Raw genomic sequence first — 24,918 nt, forward strand, 5'->3', positions numbered from 1 at the left:
AAGAGAGATGAACCCACTGAGCAGGGAAAGGGAGAAAGAAGAAAAAAGCTATAAAGCAGAAGACTGGGCATCTGGAAAGCTTCTTTGCCAGCGGTGGTTGAGGAATGGCATATCTGAGCCTTGTAGTCACGTACCCCTTCACACCTATCATGGGGCACATCCGGGGCTTGAACTCACGACCCTTAGATCAAGACCTGAGCTACCATCAAGAGTCCAAGGCGTAAGCGACTGGGTCACCCAGGTGACCTAAATGTGCATTTTGAACAAGCAAGGGTGTCTTAGAATTCTACAAGTTTGAGAAAGTCTGCATTAAGGAAAATTTCCGTCAAAAATTCTTGTTAACGGTTAAGAAGTGAGAGACAAAACTACCTTTACCACTGTTATGTTACTTTTTTTTGTATTATTTTTTAAACACGATTAAACTTTTGGAGTAAACGAGGCCCCCAAGTTCGCCTGCAGGGTTTTCCGCCAGGAAGCCTATTGCGGGTGACCAAGACATAGGTGCTGTTCCCTCACTAGCCATCGGAGGGCACCATAATGCAGCGAGAACTGCCAGCGCGGCAGGGTGAGAAGTTCACCGCTCACCTGGTGGCCTTCCGGGCCCTGTGGGGAGGGAGGAGGGGGGCGGGGAAATTCGGCTCTGCGGTTTCTTGGAGGCACGCGATGGCCCAGAATTCCCATCCCGGAAGGCTGCTCGACCATTGGCCTCCTCCCGAATCGGTCGCAGGTGGCCGCCGACAGCGAGGGCAGGCTGGACTTAGACGCTAGCCGGAGGCGGGCCTGGGCCGTCTCTGAGTCCGGCTGCTGCACACACCGAGCTGTTCCAGGGCGACTCTGCGTGCCACCTCGCTCCCTCGCCTCCTCTTGTTTGAGTTCTTAGCACACTGAGCTCTTTTTGGCGTGGCCGGAACACTGGCAGTGTGCAAGGTGGTTAAATCCGTGGCGGTTGTAAACAGTGATTAGCGTCTGAATCCCAGTTCTTCCACTTAACTGTGTGTGGCCATGGGCCAGAATTTGGCTTCTCTGAGACTCGGTTACCTTATCTGTACATTGGGGATAATGATTCAGCCCGATAGGGCTGTTATGAACACTAAATAAGATGATCTCTGTGAATTCTTTTTAGCACAATGCCTGGTACCTATTTAAACATTTAAAAACCCATTATTATTATTGGCATAGTATTGTGCTAGTCCAAGGGATCTGTGATTATTCATATCGACAAGTTAGTGGTATCTGCCCCCTTGTTCCTGGGAACATTAAAGGGAATATTAAATTTATTTATTTATCAAACAAACAAGTATATGTAACACTTTCTATGTGCCAGTCAACTGTTTGAAGTGCTTTGCAAATATTAACTTGTTTGATTCTTGTAATAACTCTGTTACTATGATCTCCACTAAACAGATAAGGGAACAGAGGTCCAAAGAGGGTTAACTGACTTGCCGGTGGTCACACTACTATGGTGGTAGGGCCAGGGTTTGTAGCAAGGCAGTGGAGCTCCAGAATTAAGTGGCCCAGGGTGTGGCTAGACGCCTCTGTGCAGGGCAGTGTGCTACAGAAGAAAGAGGGTGACTGGATCCTTACTCTTGCACCTACCAGCAGTGTGGTGTGGGCAGACTACACAGTCTAGCCTCAGACTCTTCACTTGTAAAATGGGGATAATATACCTCTCTCGCTGGGGTGACGGTTAGCAACAAGGAAAAACTCTTAGCTTGGCACATGGTACATGCTGCATAAATAGTAGCTATTTGAGAGTAGCATGGAGGAGCCAGGGCACTGAAGACATAGGAAATATGCCTCTTTTACTCCAAGGAAATAGCACCCATAGGGGTAGGCTGTAGGCATGGCCAGAGGCCTTGCTCTTGGTGTCCCATCTCTACTTCCACCAGTGAAGGGGCCACTCGTTATAGTAGAGTACTGGTGGGGGAGTGAAGAGACCCTGTGTCTAGTCCCAGACCAAAGAGGCTGTGGGAGCCCCTGTGAGCATGTAACATTTCTGCACAAATGAGTTAAACTACGATGCCCCTTCTGATTTCCACTTCTGTGACTGGACTTTATAAGCTCATCACTCTACTGAAGCTCCCAGGATCCTGGCAGAATGTGACCTCCACCTGAAGTCCTGTCCCAGGACGGTAGGTGTGTGTGTGTGGGCACTGATGAAGGTGCCTCCTCTGGAAGCTTTCAGCAGGAGGGGGGTGGAGGGAGGCGAAAGAGACTGGTCTGGGTGGGAGGGCCTGAGTCTAACTCCCTGCCTGGGTTTAATGAGCCCCAGAGCTTGGTGAGGGCTGTTTTTCACCACCTTTTATTTGGTCAGACAGGGGGCTCAATAAATCTTTAGTTCTGTGGACTCCCCTCATGAAATTGTTGAAGGAGAAAGCTTTTTGCAAATGACTGGAAAGCCCTTTGCAAATATAAAGTGCTTATTTAGATGCAAACTAAAAATCCAAGGTGGCTGTGACTCATCTGGTACCTATTGTGCTTGCTGCAAAGACGCGGAGGCTTGCCTGTGTGATGGGTGCCATTTGAGAGCCACTTAAAGAACTCCCTGGTGAATGAATTTGGTTGCATTATTCCTGGGCCCCTAGCGGAGGACTCTAATTCTCACCACTCAGAATGTGTCCTCCTCCTCTGACACTTTCTCAGCCCTCTCCCTGAGTCAGTTCTGACCCAGTATGCTGTGGGAGGGGGCTGGCCCCCTGGGGAGGCAAGGCGCCAAGGGGTGGGGGGAGTAGGGGTTTGTGCTTTTTAAAAAAGAAAAGGCAGCATTAATCCAAGCATCCAGGGCTATGCCTGAGAATCTAATGACAATAGTATTACTTGCTTTCAAAACCCCCTTTTATCATTTCCTTTTCTTTCCTATCTCTTACTACCCTGTTATTACATAGCAGGGCTTCATGGCCAAAAAATGCTGAATCCATTTGGTCAAGTTTGTCAGACTGGTGACTAGCATTGTGTGAAGACCAAAGGTCTGCATGAATGACTGCATTTTTAATGAATTGACCAGTGATTTGGCATCACATGAACAGAATTTAATGCTGTGTACTGCACACTGCCACGAAGGATGATGGAGACAGCTTTTCTAAGGCCCGTGTTCATTCCTGGAATAGACAGGAGCCTCCATCTTGAGGTTTGGTGAGGATTGGTTCATGTAGATGTACCAGCCAAGAAAAAAGCATCCTTCTCCGTTGGAGTCTAAGGCATGGCTTGTTCCTCAGATTTCAGGTAGTGAGGGCAACACATTCTGGGAGTTGATCCCTATGGGACAGAGCCAATTCAAGGTTTATCCTTGTCGGTTGTGTGAGTGGTGAAAGGTAGAAGTGTCTGTGAAGCATGGCTGCTGTGAGTGAAATGGTGCTCTTGTGCAGGCTAGGAAAAGCCCCCCCCCCCCCCCCCCCCCCCCCCCCCCCCCCCCCCCCCCCCCCCCCGGCCGACTCAAGGTTTGCAAAAAAACACTGCTTGAATTCAGTTCCCAAAGGCTTGTGCAGGGCACAGCCTGCACAGCCTCACCTGCCAGCCCCATGTACATGAATGTATGTGGATGGAGTGTGTAGGCACACTCTTGAGAGGATGGAGAGTAGGGCTGGGAGCCGAGAGGCAAGGAGGGGGCTGCCCCAGAGCCTCTCCTAAGAAGCTCCCTCCTCTGCTCTTCACACACACTCTCATGTTCTTTCTGAAGGTGCACATTTGTGCTATAAACCTTGGCTACCTTCAGACAAAGACCGGTTTAATATTCTTTGTTTAAGGTCTGTAATAGGCACAGCAGAGAGACCTACAGATGATAAGGAACTAGGACTCGTATAAGAGTTTGGGAAGTGGAGGTGATGATACAGCAAACCAGATGCAGCCTGCTACTTATGTAAATTGTATATTATGGTACTAAATGGCCAGAATTCACACAAAAGACTTAGAAGAGTTCTGTTCTCAGAGACCTAAAAATATTATTGAAATCCTAACTATCCCTTCATTTTAAAACAGCTTTATCAAGATATAATTCACATGCCACATAATTCATTCAGGGTGTATCATTCAATGTTTGGGGGTGTATTCATAGAATTATGCAGCTATCTTCCTTGATTTTGAAACACATTCTTTAATGGTGTGAGTCCCAGCCATACGGATATGTCCTTTAATTTCTCTTCTCAGATGGATAGACAAGTGATAGAGTCGAAAGACTTTCTAGTTGACTGGTCTGCAGTATCACTATAGGGAGGGGTATTCATGTCCATTCTTTTGGTCAGTGTTCAAGATTCCCATTTCAGCACATGAAAGGGAGTTTAGGCTGTTGATAGAGAGGGCACAACCCTGGGTCATGCAAATATCAATCACAGGGAAGTGAGAAGAACCTGCTTTACAACATCTAGCAAAAGGCAGGCTGTAGATGCCTTGAGATAGTTCCAGAAAAAGCACTGTGAGAGTTCAGAGGTAACTGAATCAAGCTGGTAGAGATTCACAAGTGTGGTAGACCTTGAAGCAAGAGAGGAATGTAGGCAGGGCAACCCAGAAAGTGATGAAATTGAAAAGGAAGATGGAGGCCGTATTATAGACAACTTTGAATCCTAGGCTGTGAAAGTAGTTTTAACATTTATTCCACAGGCCAAGGAGATGCTGAAGGGTATTGAGTAGGGTAATGGACATTTGGACTTTACTTCTGGGGGGAGCAATTCTGAGAGTGGTGTGCAGGACTAGTTAGGAGGCTGTGGCAAAGGTCTGGGGGAGAGGTCGTGGGAACCTAAAATAAGCAGATGGAATAGGAAGGAAAGATAGGGGCAAATTTGGGAGAAAAATGGCAAAAATGGAGTCTCTAAGCCTTTACTGCTTAGCTGTGGGAGATGAGGAAGAGAGAGGAATTGAACAAAACTGAGATTGTAAGGCAATGATGTTGCCAATAAGGGATGATCAAGTTAAGATGGTTTGGTGCTTTGATGGTATTGCCTTGTAGGAACCAATGAGATATCTAGGTGGTAATGTGGTTTGAAACTCAGAGGAGGTATTGGAGTATAGCTGGAGATTTGAAGAGGCTTAGCACACAGACTAAGATTATGAACATGGAGTCAGACATGAATTCAAATGCTGGCACTGCTCTGTGTCAGGGGTGTGACTTTAGGCAAATTCCTTAATTCCCTTCAGAAGCTGGAAATGAAGACAATAATAGCAGCTGAGTTGTGAAGATGAAGTGAGTTAGTGCATTGCAAAGCCTTAGCCCTGTATGGTAGATTCTCAATGATTGGCAGCATTTGTTTGGGCTCCCATGTTCAAGCTGTGGAGTGAGTGGATGGTATTGCTGGGAGAAAGAGTATAGGAGAGAGAAGGGGTGGAAGGGGAGGCACGTGGGAGGGGACTTAGAGAAGGTTGGAGGCTTGAGTGGCAACAGAGGCTGTGGTCTGGAGAGCAGTCTCCTTTCCCCAGGGCTCTCTGTGGGCCTGGAGACATCCGTGAGAGCCATGGGCAAGTCTAAGGCCCAGGCAGGGGAAAGGGGAAAGAGGAGAGGAAACAAAAGGAGAGACGTGAGGAATGGAAGCTCCCAAGGCCAGGGCAGGGCACTCTTTGGGTGGGAAAGTATGTCTGCTCAGGTGGGACCTGCACAGAGGTGAGTCACAATCACATAAATCCACTCCACCAACCAGAAAGCAATTCTAAAAAATGTCAGTTTCCTTGTTTTCCTTAAAAGTCATGAAGGAAATGAATAGATCACAGCCATACTTCCTAAAATTACCTTTCTCCCCATCTACTTTTCTCCTCTCTGTCTCCTTGCAAATACTCCCAAGCTTTTCTCTCTCCCCTCTCTCTTCCTCTTTTCCCTCCCTCTTCTGCACTTTACCAAAAACAAACAACATAATAACAGGAATTCTCCCAAATCTTGTCAGCTCACTTGTCTGTCCTGCTCCCCCTTTTATACCAATTAGGAATCACAAAGAACCCAAAGGATGATGGGAAGTCAAAACCAGAATCCTCTTTAGGGGTCTAGGAGGAAGGAGAGGCTAGGAAAGCTTATAGGATAATTATTTTTCTCCTACCACAGGGGTTTCTTCTCTACTGCAAACTGTAGTGTAAAAGAAAATGAGAGAGAAGATGTCCTGAGTGGTAAGTTCTACTTGACAGTGACCCCAGTGTCCTAAAGTGCAAAGCTGGGGCCTCAAATTCAGCAGAAGCAGCTTCCCCAGGCTGGTTTCCCACACCACCTGGCAGCCTAGACCTGGTGGAAGGGGAATCCCAACCCTACCTGTCGATGCTGATGGCGCAGAGGTTCAGGATGCTGGCTGTACACATCATGACATCCAGGGTGACGAAAACATCACAGCAAACTCGGCTGAAGGTCCAGACTCCACCTGTCACCTGAGCAGCAGAGACAAGGATGTTAGTGTTTCCCCCGACAACCTAGTCAACTCTATTGCCTTTCCTAGGCTAGCCTGTGTGTGCTGACATGCCCTCCCTGTGGTTGGTACCATTGTTGCCAAAGGGAGTCAGATGCTGAGGAGTTCCAGGCTGCTAAAGACGGTTGGTCACCCAAGAAAGGACAGATTCAAAGAATATTAGAACATCAGTGCTGGAATAAGTCCAGTGTTTCTGAAAGTGTTGTCCACAGTGGGGCGCTCCTTAAAGATACAGATTTCTGAACCCTTCCCTAGGCCTACTAAATCAGAATCTCTGAATCTGGAGCCCATGAATTTTCATTTCTAATTACTCCCTCTGGCCCTCTCCCCCACTCCAAATACACCAAGGTTTGAGAATTACTGATCAAGTTCAAACTCAGGAGGCAACCAAAGCTCCTTGTGGTTAAGTGATATGCCCAGCTGGTAGCGAGAAGAGCTTGGGTGATAGCCAGATGTGTGCGCCGTGCCTTTCTGAGGCCCTCCCCACAGTGGAGAGCTCACCATATACCCAGGAAATAAGCTGGCAACATGGTTTTCATGAAACTTACCTCTAAAATGAAAACTCTGTCTGGCTTCTGGTTTTAAAGCTTCTAGAACAATATCTGTAAGAAACTGTGTGAAGTAAGTCTGTGCCACTGTGCCTGGCTTGGATGCCCTGGTTTCAGTCACGAGGAGGTGGGGGAACAATGGGTACAGGTCACCGGAAAGGGGTGCAGATCCTCTTTACCACTCACAGTGCCAGTGAGGATGGTCCTGGCCTCACGCAGGTGTTTCAAGCTCCGAAACTTCCTCCTGGTCACGCTTACAGAGTGGCAGGAGCTTAGGTAATTGAATTGATATCCTAGCACATTTCTATTTTACTTTAAAACTTTTTACATAACCTAATCAACCCAGAGACATGTGTCACGGAGATTGTCACTTTCAGAGTGTCCATAAATTCCATTCTTGGGCCCCGAGGCATTTGTGCCTCTGCCTGTGGGGACCATGCTTCTCAAGGGGAAATCTGTGAAGCTTTGTGTCCCTGGCTGTACCTGGGTGCTTCTTATATCCCTTCTGGGCAGGTCCAATGGCTCTTTAAAAGAAAGGGGAGTGGAAAATAGGTACAGTAGCCTCTATAGTAGCTTTTCAAGGGAAAAACAAGCATTGTCCAGATGAGGGTGTGTGAAGATGGTGTTGTTCCTCTGGTTAGGTTTTCTCACCCAAGATTCTTGTTATGTGGCCAAGTCACTTTACTGTTCATTTCTGATTTATTCCACTAAAGAAAAGTTCTGGAGGTCTCTCTCCCCTAATCAGTTCTTTCCCCTTAGATTTATTTCTTTTCAGCACCTGATTTTAGCCCTATATTTGGTCATTTCCAGACTCTATTTTGAGAAGCCCTCACCAAAGATATTTTGTTTAAAAGCAACAATGAAAAGTTCAAACTAGTGATGAAGTTGTTATTTTTTGTTCATTAGGTTGTAGATTTACTTTCTTTAGTTCAGCCATTTGGCTCTATATAAGTAAGGCCTAATATGAATTTATAGGAATTCTGAGAATGAGAAACTCATAAAAAGGGAGCTGTGTAGTCATAATAACACAATGATTTAAGGGAGGCAGGAGAATAAAGGATGGTTTTCTCAGTACATCGGATGGTTGTATGCTGTAAAAGCTTCTTGCAGAAGTTGAATTTTGTATAGTAAATCTCATTTTAACATAAGCCTAGTATGCAATTTATGGCTTAAATTGGGTAAAGCCTACTTTTTGTTTTGCAAAATTGTGAATGCCCGTGTCTGTGAGTTGGGGGTGAAAATGTAGGTGAGAGAGGATAGTTACAATAATAGCAAATCCCAGTGCTTGCTGGGTGTTTATTCCTTCATTCGTTCATTCATTCATTCATGAAGCAAGTAGTTGTGAGGCTCCTCAGTTCATAGAAGGAGGATTTGCTTTGTGTTTTAAGAGGTTTTAAAAATATACTCCAGGCACTGCCCTTGAAGAACTTGTATGATAACTGAGGAGGAGCAAGGCATTCTTAAATAACTAGAGATCATCATGAGATCCTTACATCGTTAATACAATTCCCTTATTGAGAACTTACTCTGCATGGGTCACTGACCAACATGACTCATTCTGGGAATTTCTATAGCTTTGAAGCTTTAGATTCTGAAAACTGAATTTGTTCTTTACTGTAGGTGCCCTTAATGCTTTTGGGGGACAAATAATATACCTAGTCGATAGGAAATTGAATGACTATTCCTTAATTCTGTAGGAGCAGGGACTTTTACTTGTTTGTGCTGGATCCCCGGCTCCTAGAGCAGTGCCCAGCAGGCAAGTATATTCTGCAAGAGTCAGTGGTCTCTGACATAACCTGTGTTAATATGAATAGCTAACATTTCTTGAATGCTTACTAACTCTTGTTTCTGCAAAGCACTTTACATACATGGCCTCTGTTGCCGCTTGTAATCCTATGAGAGACGGCTACTGTTCTCACCGTGGAGAAAGGAACAGAAGCTGGGCAAGGGTCAGCACCTCCCCCGGGGTAGCAGAGCTAGCAGAGGCAGACAGGGCATTGAGATGCCCTGTTACACGGGAGCGTCAAGTCAGGAGGGACAGATGTTGGAGGATTCTTCTGTGACAGACTGACAGACTAGATCCCCTCACTTCTAGGAAATGAGTCACCCTCTCTGATTGCCTCTATCACAAGGTTCTAAAAATAGTGCAGGGGCACCTGGGTGGCTTAGTCGGTTAAGCGTCTGACTTTCACTTAGGTCATGATCTCGCGGTTTGTGGGTTCGAGCCCTGCGTCGGGCTCTGTGCTGACTGCCAGCTCGGAGGCTGGAGCCTATTTCGGAGTCTGTGTCTCCCTCTCTCTCTGACCCTCCCCTGCTCACGCTGTCTCTCTCTCTCTCCTAGAAATAAATAAAAATAAAAAAAAATATTTAAAAACAGTGCAAAAGACGGGGTGGCTGCTGACCTTGGGGTCTAGTGAAAGCACATACCTGGCAGGATTTCTGGTACCCTGCTTCTTTAGCTCCTGGAGGCCAAAGCCTCCAGGGTCTCCCCTGGGTTCTCCTGTGCCACCCTGTTCTGGCCATCCTCTTTTCCTGTCCCCAGTTCTGCCATCAAAATGCCCATTCTCCTCGATCTCAGCTAAGTGTCAAAAGGAAAAAAATCTGATCAGCTGATTGAAGTAACTCCCGCTAAGTTACCATCACTTCGCCTTCCCTGGAGCTTACTCCTGAAAAAGAATCTCTAACTGGTGGGATGTGTAATGGAAATACTTTTCTTTCCCCACTTTTTTTTCTTTCCTGGAGTCCTCCCCACCAAATAGATACTAGAAAGCAATAAATAGAGCTGGGGAGGACTAAGCCCATGCTTAAGTAACTCTCACATGTAAATTTCATAGCAACCCAATGAGGTAACTATGATTTCTAGGTTATAGGTAAAGAAGTGGAGACTGAGAATGGCCGAGTGATTTACCTAAGGACACACAGCTAATAAGAGCAGCTGGCATTTCAAACCCTGAGTATTAACGATGCCTCTATCTTGCTTCTCACAGGTTGGCACCTTGGCACGCAGCTTCTGGGAAGTGTACAGGTCCATCCCTTTCCACCATCCTGGGAGAGAGAAGAGCTGCCCTGGTGCATCCATCCACCACACAGCCAATAGCTACTGAATGTCTGATACTTCACTCAGGTGAGCATACTGAAGCGAGTGTCTGCCCCCAGGGCCTCAGACTCTACTGTGTATATGTTTGGGGGAGTCATGTATGAATGGGTGCGGGGGTGAGCTGAGGGCCCATGAGAGAGACATGCAGGAAATAACTAGGCTACAACGTGAAAAGTGTTCATGGTGACGTAAGGATAAAGCATGGGGAGAACATAAAAGGTAAGGCGGGTTTCGAAATTGAAGCAGGAAAAAAAATACCCAAAATCTGATTGATTTAAGGCTCTGTAGAGACATGATTCTACCTTTCTCTTAAATCCTAATGAATAACTCTCTCCAGAATTGTGCAGTAGCCAGGTGGTGTTACTCTCACTTGCTAATGAATATAAGTAACTCCCTTTGGCGATACAGAAGGTGGGAGTAAGCAAGGCACTGTCTTCAGGTACTGAGATTGGCTATTGATTTCCAACAGACATAGCCTAAGGCGGCATTTCCCAAACTTACTGATTATAAGGCGGCATTTCCCAAATCACCTGAGGCTCTTGTTAAACAAAATGATTCTCAGGCCCCACTCAGAATAATAAGTCCCTCCAGTGAATCTTACTGCCTGGGAGGTTTGGGAAACTCCAGGATGTGGGAGTGGGGGTAGGGGGCAAGGCACTGTCTTCAGAAATGGTCATCCCTAGGGCACAGCTTCCTGAGCATTCTGTGTCCCATGGATCCCTTTGGTCTCATGGTTCCCTTCCCAGAAGAATATTTTCAGGTGCATGCAATAAAATACAGTGGATCACAAAGAATATCAATTATACTGAAATACATTTACCAAAGTATTTTAATATATGTGCTTCTTTAATAATGCATTAAATAACAAGACCTAGTGGCAGGTCCAAAATGCCTGTAATTTCCAAGACTGGTGAGTGTAAATGGTATTTCAGAGTATCTGCAACAACTGTAATGTGATTTGAAAATGTAAATATCTGTGGTTTCTACTGGTGACACTAAAGATTTTTCTGCTGTGGGTTGATGCCTACCTTCATGATTGAAGAAAATGCTAAATTTCAGATTAGTGAAAATAAAGAAGTAATTTGATTTACATCCAAGTTGATGGCCTCCCCTGATTAAGAATGCCTACTCTAAGGGATGGATTTTTGGTTGTTTGGGGAGATGTCCAAGAGGCAAATATGGAATTACTTCTCTAGCCTCTTCATTCCATTTTTGTTTGCCACATTTGGAATCTTTTTGGGGGGCGGGGGGATTGCTGTGGGGCAAGATAGGGAATTCGATGATCTGAATCCCAATTTCCTCATCTGTGAAAGGGGAGTTTTATAGATTAGTGGTTCCTAAATGTCATATTGTAGCAGATGGCCAGCTGCCTGCACAAATTACTCAGGCTAGGAGTAGGGCTGGGGCAGGGGGTGCTGGTACAGTTACTATAGACGTCCGGGGTCACCCCTGGACATTCTGGTTTGGTAGATCTGGGGTAGACCCAGCAGTCTGTATTTTGAATAAGCACCTCCCTATAATAAAGATTTAGCTCAGAACTGCTCAAAGTTTGTGTAAGAGTCATGGAGAATCCATTTAAATGCTGACTTTCCTTGGGGCACCCTGGTGGCTCAGTTGGTTAAGTGTCCGACTTCAGCTCAGGTCATAATCTCACAGTTCTGAGTTGGAGCCCCGCGTGGGCCTCTGTGATGACAGTGTGGAGCCTGCTTGGGATTCTCTTTCCCCCTCTCTTTCTGCCCCCACCTCACATGCATTCTCTCTCTCTCTTGCTCTCTTACAATAAATAAATAAATAAATAAATAAATAAATAAATAAATGCAAGCAGAGATAAAAAAGAGAATATATAAATAAAATAAATAAAATACAGACTCTCCTTTATTTCTAATAATCAACGTCATTACAAGGGCCAGAGGCTCCACTCTCCGAAAATCACGTTGCTCTTTCCTGTCATCACTGTCTGACCTTGATCACTCTCCATGGTAAGTTTCCTTGCCTGAACCCCCACCCTGCTCTTTTTTGCTAGGTCTACATTACTTAAGTCTCACATCTTTTCTCCTGTCCACTCTGGGACCCAAGTATCCTGAGTTTAGTATTCTAAATGTTCCTCCGGCTGCTTATGTTGTCTTTCTGGACTGACATAAGTGCATTAAACATCACAAAAGGTGCTTAACCGAGTGGAACAAAATGGGATGTTTGTGCTCAGAGAGGGAGCTTCACACAGACTGCAGCTTCTAAAGCAGGAAATTAAAAACTTGAGAGGGAATCAGATATAGAACTATGTGTTATGGCACAGAAAAGAGTTTTCGAGAAAATGTTGCAAACTGAATTAAAGAGGCAGCCAGGCCAAGGCCCTCTAAAATATAACCTACTTTGAGATCACCTGTATGATTTTTATTCTGAACTTCTCTGCTAGGCCTGAGGACAAAGAAAACTGAAGAAGGTCACTGACTGGCCTCTGCTAGCCCCCCTGCCCAAGCCTAGGCTCCTGTGAGCCTTAGTGATGAGAATGGTCCCAATGACGGTGTAGTGCGTACTAGCTGGCTGTTCTCTACCTTCATTCCAATAGTCCTTGGATTCCACTGGGAATCCATGAAATTCCTGAGATGGTCTTTGATGTGTTCTCTGGAAAGAACACGTCATCTATGCTAAACCGACTCTTCTATCCAGTGATTAGTTCAGAGAAAACCTTGTGCCAGAAGCCAGTTCAATCAAAGTACACCTTGACACTTCTATTGGGAATTCCAAGACCCAGATTTCCTCTCTTGGTGTGAGTGGTGTGGGGTACACATGTGAGGCCTATCGCTTACCCTGTGCCTGTGGATAAGGCCAATACATAGAAGAGAGCTGAGAGGATTGTGGGGAAATGGAGCTGGAGCCCTGTTCAAACTGTGCCTGTAGCCCACCCTACTACAGGACCTGTAAAATTCCTGGTGTGAGAGCCAATGCATTCTGCTTATTGTTTAAGCCAGTTGGAAGTAAGTTTTCTTTTACTTACAACTAAAAGTATCTCCCCCCCATTTTAAGTTTAAATTTTAGCTAACAGACAGTACAATATTGGTTTCAGGAGTAGAACTTAGTAATTTATCACTTACATACGACTCCTAGTACTCATCACAACAAGTGCCCTCCTTAGTACCCATCATTCATCTAGCCTGTCCCCCACCCACCTTCTCTCTAGCAACCCGCAGTTTTTTCTCTGTCATTAATGGTCTCTTGGTTTGTTTCCTCCTCTTCTCTTCCCTGCTTCCTTTCCATATGTTCATTTGTTTTGTTTCTTAAATTCCACACATAAGTGAAATCATATGGCATTTGTCTTTCTCTGATTGACGTATTTTTCTTAGCATAATACACTCTAGCTCCATCCACATCATTGTAAATGGCAAGATTTCATTCTTTTTGTTGGCTGAGTAATAGTCCATGTAAATATATACCACATCTTCCTTATCCATCCATCAGTTGATGGACATTTGGGCTCTCTCCATAGTTTGGCTATTGTTGACAATGCTGCTGTAAACATTGGGGTTCATATACCCCTTCAGATCTGTATTTTTGTATCCTTTGGGTAAATACCTGGTAGTGCAATTCCTGGGTTGAAAGATAGTTCTGTTTTTAGTCTCTTGAAAAAGTGTTTTAACTGAGCTATTTATAGCTTATACTTCTTAGCTATCAAAGTGCTTTCTAAGTTGACAACAGTTGAACCTGTCATGAAGCCTATGACATAGGCGAAGTGTACTTGTCACCTCCACTTGATTCACTTAATTCCATGTCCTCTGACTCCTAGTTCTGAGTCTTTCCATAGACTAACCTTGCGCTGGAATGACATTTCACACCAGTGAATTTCACCGGAAGCACAGTGTTATGTGACATTTTATTTGCCTATCTCACAGCAATTCCTCAACTACATCTTCTTTTTAAGTAAAACCCACATTTTCACTTTCTTTTCTGTCCTCCCTTGTATCCTTTCCTTATGCTCCAATTTTGGCGAATTAAACTTAAGTGAAGTCCCTTAGGAGATGCTCTGAGGAACTCTGGGGAAAGGGCTTTTCTCTCTTTCTCTCTTCCTTTCTTCCATTCTTTCTTCTTCCCTTCCCTTCTCTTCCCTTCCCATTCTTTATTTCTTTTTCTGCTGTCCCCACCCATCCTATCTATCTATCTATCTATCTATCTATCTATCTATCTATCTATCTACTTTTAAATTTACATCCAAGTTAGTTAGCATACACCCACCCATCCTATTTTTGAATATGGCCATGATGCTGAGGGTTATGGCAGCCATCCTGTGAGTAGCATGAGGCACTAATCCAGTTTGCCAAGATTGGAAGAAATTGGTCCTTGTTGACACCATGGGGCAGGTGAATCAACACAAACAATTGCCTTCCTTCAGAATTATGGTTGCTTGAGAAAAGTAACTCCTATTTGTTTAAGCCACAGTTAGTCATATTTTCCAATATTTATAGCCATATCTACTGGTGTTTGGCATAATTAGGCAATTTTCCTTTGGAGGAGGGTATCTGGCTAGTATGAGCCAATATTTCCTTTAAAGAAGATGGATGTATTCAAGTCAAAGCACAGGAAGCTATGAATTTGGCAGCTAATTTGGCCACTGCATGGTGTTCTTCTCATTTCTGTACTATCCTCTTGGGGGCTCTCATGCTCTCAGCAGTCTCTGTGCTATGGTCAATGCTACATCCTTTCCTCTTTCCAAGGGAGCTCTTAGGTATAATCATGTAATTACTAGATCTGCTCAAACTGTACCACCATTAAGACAAATTAGTGAGGATAATGCTTGGCTTTTCTCTGGGACACATGGACTTACATAGTTACAGTCCCTTTAAGGACTCGACGTACTCTTTTCTCTCATTAAGGTTCCCTGTCTCCTTCTGAGGGTCCACAGAAAGCAGCAGGCATTTAAGATAAAGAAAAGTATATACTGTGGTGGGTTAGGGAGACCTGGTCTTTTGAATTAGAACCTTCTAATATCTTAACTGTTGTCTGTTAATTATTGCTCCTTTATGTCATGTTCTGTCTTTTATTGAGAGAGACTTTCAGTGGACTGTTGGCCAAATTGGTACAGAGATATTAAGTCGCATTGACTAGGGCTTGAAAGCAAGTGGGTAAGACAAAAAAGAGGTCCCAAAGCCCACTTCCCAGTGGAGAGATGTCTACCAAATTTTCTTTCTATGATTGTAGACTTATTTGCCCATGCTTTTGATTACTGAACACTGCACCAAAGAAACTGTTGGACAGAATGCCTATTGGTTTTTATGAGAGGGAACCAGGAGCTCCATCAGAGCCTATCTCATGTGGGAAAACTCACAATTTCCCAGGGCACCTGGGTGGCTCAATTGGTTAAGTGTCCAACTTCAGCTCAGGTCATGGTCTCATGATTTGTTCATGAAGTTGAGCCCCACATCTGACAGTGCAGAGCCTGCTTCTGATCCTCTGTCTTCCCTCTCTCTCTGCTCTTCCCCTGCTCATGCTCTCTGTCTCTCAAGAATAAATAAACATTAAAAAAAAACTGTCATAGATGTAACCTACAGAGAATCCAGTAAACTTCTGGCAAGATTTCATGCTGGCTCTCTGTGGGCTCAATTAGTCTTCTACACTTAGCAGTAGAAGGGAGACATCATCAATTTTGGCAAGTGTGGCTAGCAGAGGATGCCATGGGTATCTAGGGTGGAAAAATCACAATGTCTAATTCCTACACTGGTATCTACAGAGATTTCCCAGTTGGTCTATCCAGAGTGTTGAAAACAACCCAAAGGGACAGTTCAAGAGTGACCCTGAATGGCTTTGTTATAGACACCAGAAGACCGGGCAGACCAATTTTATTTTCAGAAGCTATTAAAGCCTTCATTATAGTGAAGGTCCTCATCCTGTATTTCTGTCTGACCTTCAGTCTTCTGAAAGACTTAAGAATCCTTGTAATGTATAGGGATGGACAGAAACACTCTCAGGTATAGGATGGTGGTGGTGGTGTGTCCATATTATTTACTATGAATCACAAAATAATCCATACTGGTTTTTAGCACCTAAAGTCTACCTTACTCTTGAACAAGAATATCATATATGTCTAATTCCTTTTCAGTCTCATTATTGTTGGATGTAAAAAAAAAAAAACAATTCATTGTAATAATAGATATAGCTGCAGATGCTGTAAGCAGGAATTGCCCATCTAATGCATACATTACAGAAAAGATTAATTTAATATTCATATGTCAAATATTTATTTAGCACATATTATGTGCCAGGAAGTATGTTTGGACTACAGGAGAAAAAAGAACAAAGGCATAGCTTCTGACTTCAAGGTTGCTTCAGTCATTTTGGGTTCGCAGAAGAGTCAAGATAATTGTAAGATCTTTTGCCATCAGGATTATCCTAACTGGGAAAAATTGATGCTTTTTTTTTTCTTTACATCTTCCCTTAGCCTTACCCCTTTCCCAGTCAGCCTAGATGTTTTTCTGCTTTTCCTTTATTTTTCTATTTTCTTGATTTCTTTTTTTTTATGTTTCCCCTTGGAGATCATAAGTCTAATTTTAGTTCCCAGTCATTCTTTAATAGGGGTACCAGCCTAGGCAGTCTATGTTTGAGGTTTTTGCTCTCCTGTGATATGTCATCTTTAATTAACTGTCACCTTCACTATTAATATTAACTGAGATATTAATTTGATGAATTTTAATTTCTCTTAATCATAGCGTCATTTTGATCCTTCATTGGATACCTCTTTAAAATGTTACATGATAGTGTAGGAGAGACTTATTAATAGTACATTAAAGTATTTAAAAAAAAAACCTCTTTAGTAATTGCATGTTTTCCTGGTAAGAATATCTGTTTCTTGAACAGGTGTAGGTATCCCTATTCCTTTGTTAGCAAATGGATGTTTTGTCTTGATCACCTCCTGACTCTGTTTTGCACTTTCAAATGAAAACACTTTCAATTTAAGAACTGTTTCTCTCCAGAAGAATTCTCCAGGGTCTGCTGCATTATCTGACTGGCGAGGGCTCTGTACTATTAATGGAGGCATCAAAAATATAAATGTGAAGGTTGGGTCTATTTGGTAGCAGAGTCTGTGGAGAGCTGGTATCCAGGAAGAAAGGGCTGAATCTGAGGGTAACTAAACCATCAAAAGAAGTCTGATCTATTTGCAGACAGTTTTTTTTCCTCTTTTTTCTCATTTATTAAACGTTTTTTTCTGTTTTTTTCTAGGATTCCTTCTGTGTCCCCCTCCACCCTCATTGCTGTCTCACATCCTTTCTGCACATCCCCAGCCCTCTATGCTTTGGAACACTGATGAAGATACCCACAGGCTGCCTCCCCATCTTTGCAATGTGATTGGCACAGAGAATAAACCTGATTAATTTTTTTAAGTAGGCTCCAAGCCCAGCATGGAATGCAATGTGGGGACTGAACTCATGTCCCTGAGGTCAGGAGTCATATGCTCAACTGACTGAGCCACCTAGGCGCCCTGTCCTGATGCATTTTTAGGACAAGTCTCATCACTCAAGTCCAGTCACCTAGTTGTTGGAGACCTGAGAACACAGTCATTCCCAGCTCCTTGGTTCTGATGTGGGCAAGTAATTCTGGATAATGGCTGCTCTTGGGCCTTCAGTTCTCTTATGAAAAGGAGAATGAGAGGAGCTCTCCTTACTTCCCAGTCCCTGGATCATGGCAGGGAACATTTTGAACCCAGAAGGCCAGAACTCAGGGAAGACAAAGACAAGTACAGTCACACAGGCAGCCTGCACTTGGGGCTCACTTACCTCCAGGTACACCACCCAGGGCATCACCAAGGTGGCCACCAGCAGGTCCGCCACGGCCAGGCTCACCACCAGGTAGTTGGTGGTGGTCTGCAAAGCCCGTTCCCTCAGCACTGCCACACACACCAGACCATTGCCGAAGACGATGGCCAGGATGAGTGCGCAGTAGGAGAGGGCGTAGTAGGCATGTGGGCGGGCTCGGCCGGCTCCTGTGGAGTTCTCTGCCCCACAGGTGGAGTTGATGTGGCCACTCAGCTGGCTCAGAGGTGCCATAGCCCAGACAGAGAAAGTGACCTCAATGGGTTTCCTGGGAAGAGACAGGAAATTTACCAATGTCAGTAAAGTTGGTTTCTTTGGAGCTTTTTTATTTATTACTTTAACAAATAATTATTGAGCACTTTCTATATGCCTGGTATTGTTTTAAGCACTGGAAATACAGTAATGAAGAAAAGGGGTACACATTCTTGCCCTCATTCTAGTCCCCATTCTGGAGGAAAATACAGTAAGAAATAAGATAAAGGATGTAGTATGTTTGATAGTGATATGCATCTTGAAGAACGGTAAATCAGAGAAAGAGGTAAGGAGAGGGAGAGGATTTGTGTGTGTGTGTGTGTGTGTGTGTGTGTGTGGTGTGTGTGTAGGGTTTCTGAGGGCAATTTTTTTTTTTTTTTTTACAAATAGTTTATTGTCAAATTAGTTTCCACATAACACTCAGTGCTCATCCCCACAAGTGTCCTCCTCCATGCCCATCCCCCCCCCCCCCCACATCCATCAGTCCTCAGTTTTTGTCAGCATTCAAGAGTCTCTCATGGTTTGCCTCTCTCCCTTTCCCCCACCATTTCCCCCCTTCTTCTCCCCCTTGTTCCTCCGTCAAGTTCCTCCTAATCCTCCTATAGGTGCAAACATATGATATTTGTCCTTCTCTGCCTGACTTATTTCGCTCAGCATAACACCCTCAAGGTCCATCCATGTTGCTACATATGGCCAGATTTCATTGTTTCTCATTGCCATGTAGTATTCCATGGTATAGATAAACCACATCTTCTTGATCCATTCATCCGTTGATGGACACTTAGGCTCTTTCCATGTTTTAGCTATTGTGGAGAGTGCTGCTATGAACATTGGGGTACATGTGCTCCTGTGCCTCAGCATTTCTGTATCCCTTGGGTAAATTCCTAGCAGTGCTATTGCTGGGTCATAGGGGAGTTCTATTGTTAGTTTCCTGAGGAACCTCCACACTGTTTTCCAGAGGGGCTGTACCAGTTTACATTCCCACCAACAGTGTAGGAGTGTGTCTGAGGGCAATTTTTAATCAAAGTAATCAGGAAGCCCTCATGGAGAAGGTGACAAGTGAGTCAAGACCTGGAGGACATGAGGAAGTCAGCCATGCAGGTACCTGCAAAAAGAGTGGTTCAAGCAGAAGTGATAGCAGGTACAAAGGCAGGATGGACTGATGTGTGGAAATTCTGAGTGAGGCAGAAGTGTCTGGAGCCAAGCGAAGCAGGTACAGAGCAGAAGGGGATGAGGTTGAGAGGTTGTGAAGAGCCATTGAAAGAGCTATGCTTGGACTCTGAGTGAGGCGAAGAACTGTGGCCGGATTAGAATCCCAGCTCTGCCACTTCCTGGGCCCTGGGCATGTTACTGTACGTCTCTGAGCTTCATTTTCCTCCTCTGTAAAGTGGAGGAAATCCCATAGAGTTTTTGTGACTAGTAAGTGAGCTATTAAGTATGTAAGACATTGAAAGCCGTGATACCTAGCAAGCTATATAAGTATGAGCTCTTTTTCTCTTACTGGTCTATCTGTCCTAGCTTCCCATCCCCCTTTCCTTGTTTCCTCTCTCTCCTCCTCTGTTGCCCCTGTTTGCTTTTTCCCCCCCTCCCTCTGTCTCTTCCTTTAGTTTCCCATTCTCTCTCTTGTATCTTACACAGGGCATGGTGGGAGAAAAACTCAAAAGTAATGGGGTACAGAGTCAGTATTGTAGTTTTTATATTGAGGGAAAATCCATGTGTGAAATTTTATTTGAAACCTCCTAATTATAAAAGATTGGTTACCAATTAAAAAAGTATTTAAGCCCCATGAAGTCCCTCCTCCCTTCACCCACAGAATCCCACATCCATGGGCCAATGACCCATGAGCATCAGTTTTCAACATCTGACAGAGTCCAAAGCCCTCACTTTTCAAACAGGGAAAATGAGACCCAGAGAGATGAGTAACACGTCTTAGGTTGTAAAGCTTATTAGTGGCAGAACTAGCACGCAGGCCTTTTGATTCTTCCAACACTCTCCTTTGGCATCTGAAAGCTATAACAATTGTGTTGTGATCCCACTGGGATGAACTAATCCTCAAACCGTGGGGACTTTGGACTTAGGGTGGGAAAGGCTCAGAGCTCATTAGCTGTCCCCATGACACCAGCCTGTTGGGGGCAGCCCTGAAGAAGAGACTCTGGGCTCTTCGAATCAGGTTTATGCATGTCTGGGATAGAGATGGGAGTGGGAAGGGAAGGAGACAAAAATCACCATCTCCTGTAGAAAAATATGGAAATGCCTGTGTGACAATGGTAGCAGTGCATTAAAGCCTTGTATGTTGGAAGGGGAACTCCTGCCTTGCAATCTTTACTTTAAAGGGTCCCATTCTGGACCTCTCTGTCATATCCTCTCCATAGGATGAGGTCATGCCTCCCCCTGCCCCCCAACAGTGCCAAGGAGCAGGTCCACCAAGAGTCCACACTGCCATTCTAGACTACATTCTGGGCACCAAAGTCACAGAATTCTCTGCCTCCAAATGCATGGACCCTGTTTCCAAGGCACAGGCCCTATTCTAGATCTGTCACCCTGAGGGTAGACTGTGTCATGTATATTCGGGGCCCCTGGGCTCAAGCAGTAGCTCTTTGTGGGGGCTCAGATGAGTAGCTTGGATGTAGCCTGAGGTAGGAAGAAAAGAGGATGGTGTTCCTGGGGCAGGAGTTGGGATGGTAGGCAGCTTCTAATAACCTCTCACATTTTGCATTGAACTTTTAAGGGCCCAGGAATCCTAAATTCAACCTTAGCCTTCCAGATGGTTATGAAGGTATATTTGTCAAGGCAGGAGGATTAAACATTTTATTCACTGGTTTGTTGGTTATAACTAAAATGCTTAGACATGGAATATACAGAAACATTTGCTCCAGGCCCTGGCAGAGATAGAGGCTGGCTTGGTGGCCAGGACTTGCTGTCAATCCTGTATCTGGAGCTCTCCTTCGATCAGGGGATTGGCCTAATCATGTCTGTCATTTTATGCCTCATTTTGAAGTGTTTCTTCCTGGAATGTGAAAGTATTAAAATGAACAAATGATTGTAAGGGGCCAACTTATAATGAATCCAGAGAATTGTTTTTTAAAAAATTGTTCTTGGCACGCTATTTGTACTCAATATATTTAAAATATAATAGTTTTTGATAAGAATTATAATTTTCTCATTATTTGGAAAGGGCAGCTGCTACCCTGTAGATATTAATGCTGCTGCCAAGAGCTTTTTGATAAATACAGTGCTCTTTGATTGTTCAAGGATATTTTCACCTTTGAGGCTGGTTTGGACACAGAACACCATTCCTTCTGTTACTGGACCACTTTGGAAAGTAGTGGCCAGAAATCAGTCTTTCATGGGGTCTGTAGCTGACTCATGATGTCTTAGCCTCATCTTGCCTGATAGATAAGATGAAACCACAAAACCTTGAGATATTTGTTATGATCTTGGACTTCTTACTCTGCTGAGGTTTGGTAGCTACTAAAAGAAGTACAGCTGAGTGTCAATGAAAAGGAAACCCTCAACTCTGAAAATCAATTCTGAGCCCGATGTTGGAATCACAGCTGCATGGATTTCTGATTTATTATTATTTTTGCATTGTACCATATCTGGCTTTAGATTCTTTAGAGTAGAAGGTGGGTGTGAGCCTTGGTTGTCCAAGCAGTTCCTGGTGAGTTGTAGGTGTGAGGGATAGAAACAGAATATGAGTGAGATGCTGGATTACTCCCTGCCTCTCAGCTAATTGTATCAACTTTCTCCCTCCTTAGATCGATTGATCTATCTATCTATCTATCTATCTATCTATCTATCTATCTATCTATCTTCCTTCCTTCCTTCCTTCCTTCCTTCCTCCCTCCCTCCCTTCCTCCTCCCCTTCTCTTCCTCTTCCTCCTCTTCTTACTGCTGCTGCTTCTCCTTCTCCTTCTTCTTTACCAGCATTGCTTATATAACACATAGATGGGCTGGGCTTCTTCATTTCCTTCTCTCTCTGATAAATATATTACCAGATAGCAAACTGGTTTCAGGAGAGCCTGGAGAATGTGTTAACTTAATAATCACTGTAAGTAATTCATATTTATAGTCTGGTTTCCTCATCAGCAAAATGAGGATATCATACCCACACCATGGAGTTACTGTGAAGATCAATAAAATTATATATGTAAAGTCTTGGCACTACTGACAACCTGAGGTGGATAATTCTTTGTTTAGGGGAGGGTGTTGTCCTGTGCATTTTAGGATCTTTAGTAGCATCCTGGACATGTACTCACTAGTACCAGTAGCACTTCCCTTCACCCAGATTGTGATAACCAAAAATGCCTCCAGACATTGTCAAATGTCCTTTGGGTGGCAAAATTGTCCTCCCAGTTGAGAATCGTGACTCTAGCATAATGTTTGGCACAAGCACCTGAAGTACTGTGGCTTTTATTGTTAAAGGAGAGGTGGAAATAAGTAAAGAAGTCAAGTAAACTACCATTGTGGAGTGGCTAATGGACCTGGAGATTAGGAGATTACTGGTGACCTCGATAAAGAGTGTTAGTAGTTAAGAATGGATGGGAGGTGAGAAAGTGGAGAAGGCAAAGACTAGAAGATTATGGCTGGTCTTCCTCTTTTAAGATTCATTCTACATAGCACTACTCACAAATTTTAATGAGCCTTTCATCGTCTTACAAAGTATTGATTCATCTTGGTTTTTATAGTTTATTTTAGCATCTCTGAAAGTGAGTGCATAATCTGTTTTAAAAGCGGAGTGACAGAGTGGTCAGGTCCCCGTCAACTATGATATATATCCTGCTTCACTGATATTCAGTCGCTCAGTGCTGAGCTACATTATGCCTGGAGCATTTGTGGGGTGCCTCCTTGGCACTTGGTTGCATACCAGGCTTGTTAGGAAGATACTCATTAAGCCTTACAAAGTTTTAATTATTTGTTCCCTTTCCTTAAGGATATTAAATTAGGCAAAAACCAAACACGATAAAACAGAAACACTTGAGTTCTCAATCTCCTTCTGAAGATAGTAGCCATCCTCTTCTGGTTACTACCATGTGCCAGGCACTGGTACGTTACATGTATAATTTTAGTTTAATATTTACAGGAGCCCTGAAGGTGGATATTGATATCTTTTTTTATAGATTAAAAAACCAAGTCAGAGAAAGGTTCAGTAACTTTCTCCAGATTATGTAATATATAGGAGGCTGTATTGAGCCTAGCTTTGATCTTAAGTCTCCCTAAACATCAAACTCACAACTTACTTAATGTGTCTATGCTGGGGATGGACATTGGCATATGATGGAGTCATTTACAAGTAGAAATGTTTTCTTCTAAACCCAGAACAAAACACCTTAATAGCAGGGTTCCATGGCCAAATCTTCATTTGTATCATAGATCCGTGTCTTTTGCCATCTCTACCCTTTCACTCAGTTATATCCTGACCTCTAGTCTCCAGAGCTTTTCTGGTTCTGGGCTTCAATGCATATTTGCTATATTGTCTGAAGAAGTTGATAATTATAGCTAAAATGTATAACCATTTTCATATTTAAATCTTGCAACAACCTGATAAAGGAGGTGGGTGCTACTATTATCCCCATTTTACTGATGAAGAAAGTAAGTAATATAAAGGTTAAGTATCTTGCTGGGGTCATACAATAATAAATGATGGAACTGATTCAACCCAAGATCTGTCTGTTTCTAGACCTTATGTTCTTAACTACTCCACTGTTGAAGTGAGGAAGTCAAACTTGAAATAGAGACTCATTTTAAAACCTTGCCTTTTCAGAGTGTCTTGTTCACAGCACCTGACCAAGAATAGTGAAGTCAATGCAGGTGCACACTGCATTTGAAACAGTGGGAGTTACATTGTTATTATTATTAGAGGTAGTCTTTAGCATTTCTATGGCACTTTATTCTTGAAAATTGCTATCTAATTTATTTTCCTAATGAAGATTCACAAGTACATTAAAATACATAGCATATTTGGGCATTGGGCATAGTTACACTTTTGGCAAATGTACAGGGAAAAACCATAGCTAGTCTCTGAGATCCAGTACCTAAGGTAATATACATTCTTTTTCTCTAATTAAACCTGCCTCATAATGCAGAGAATTCCCACTTTCCATCACAACTTTGAATGACCAAGCATTTTATCATTCTAATCAGAGATAAAATGGGAACTCAATGGATTGGTCAATCAATAAGCAAATTATAATCAATGGCAAACTTCAGTTCATTAGATATTGAATTTAATATTGAGTAAGATCTATTTGGTATTTGCTTTAATTCATATTATGTAATAAGCAGCCTTCTGTGTAGATGCTTTAACATTAGGCATTCATTTGGATACTGTCAGTATTTTACTTGCTTGAGACCCCTGCTCACTGTTAGCCATGCAGACCTTTGAAAATGTTCAAATAAAAATAAACAAGTGTCTGAGTAAGACTCTTTTTCATATCATGTTTGCTTCTCTTTGGCTATGAGAGATCTAATGGTGTGTCAAACAGTGATTTTTCACTTTTACCCCAGGACAGACATCTTACTGACCTTTTAGTATCAGTAAGCAAAGGACTTTACCTATAAAGTGCAAATAGGCATGCAGAATGAGTTTAGAATCCAAGCTCCACTTTGCTATTGCTGCGTTATTATTGTGCGTGCATTTTGATAGTATTCTGTTAAACTAAATGCATGAACTGGATATGCAAAAGCTAAACGCATGCCTAATTGCAATGACTTCCATTGACCCAATAAGCTAGAATAGTAATGAAAGTCCAACAATTAAACAACAACAATACCCTCAAAATCATATGCTATCATTAATGAAAACATACACAATCATCATCTCAAGTGCTGCATATCTCTGTTGGGAATAATTG

General features: G+C 43.4%; 1 protein-coding gene and 1 long non-coding RNA gene across 3 annotated transcripts in view; one reads left to right on the plus strand and one right to left on the minus strand.

Moving 5' to 3' along the window:
• The window catches only part of DRD3 (dopamine receptor D3), a 31,095-nt gene extending 13,033 nt beyond the window's left edge, over nucleotides 1-18,062 (minus strand). For both annotated transcript variants that reach the window (XM_039224842.1, XM_039224841.1), the window contains exons 1-2: nucleotides 17,777-18,062; nucleotides 6,221-6,333 (exon numbers count right to left, since the gene is read on the minus strand). In XM_039224842.1, the coding sequence (XP_039080773.1) occupies nucleotides 6,221-6,333; nucleotides 17,777-18,046 (383 nt within the window). In that variant the 5' untranslated portion in view covers nucleotides 18,047-18,062. The remainder of the gene's footprint in view (nucleotides 1-6,220; nucleotides 6,334-17,776) is intronic.
• Nucleotides 713-17,363, plus strand: LOC120226666. The gene is made up of 4 exons (XR_005527077.1): nucleotides 713-927; nucleotides 2,062-2,132; nucleotides 9,907-10,043; nucleotides 17,223-17,363. It is a non-coding gene; the product is annotated as an uncharacterized LOC120226666 (long non-coding RNA).
• Nucleotides 18,063-24,918: the final 6,856 nt, after the last annotated feature.

This window comes from Hyaena hyaena, unplaced genomic scaffold, assembly GCF_003009895.1.
Source record: "Hyaena hyaena isolate Hyena2069 unplaced genomic scaffold, ASM300989v1 scaffold_1791, whole genome shotgun sequence".
NCBI classification, from domain to species: Eukaryota; Metazoa; Chordata; class Mammalia; order Carnivora; family Hyaenidae; genus Hyaena; species Hyaena hyaena.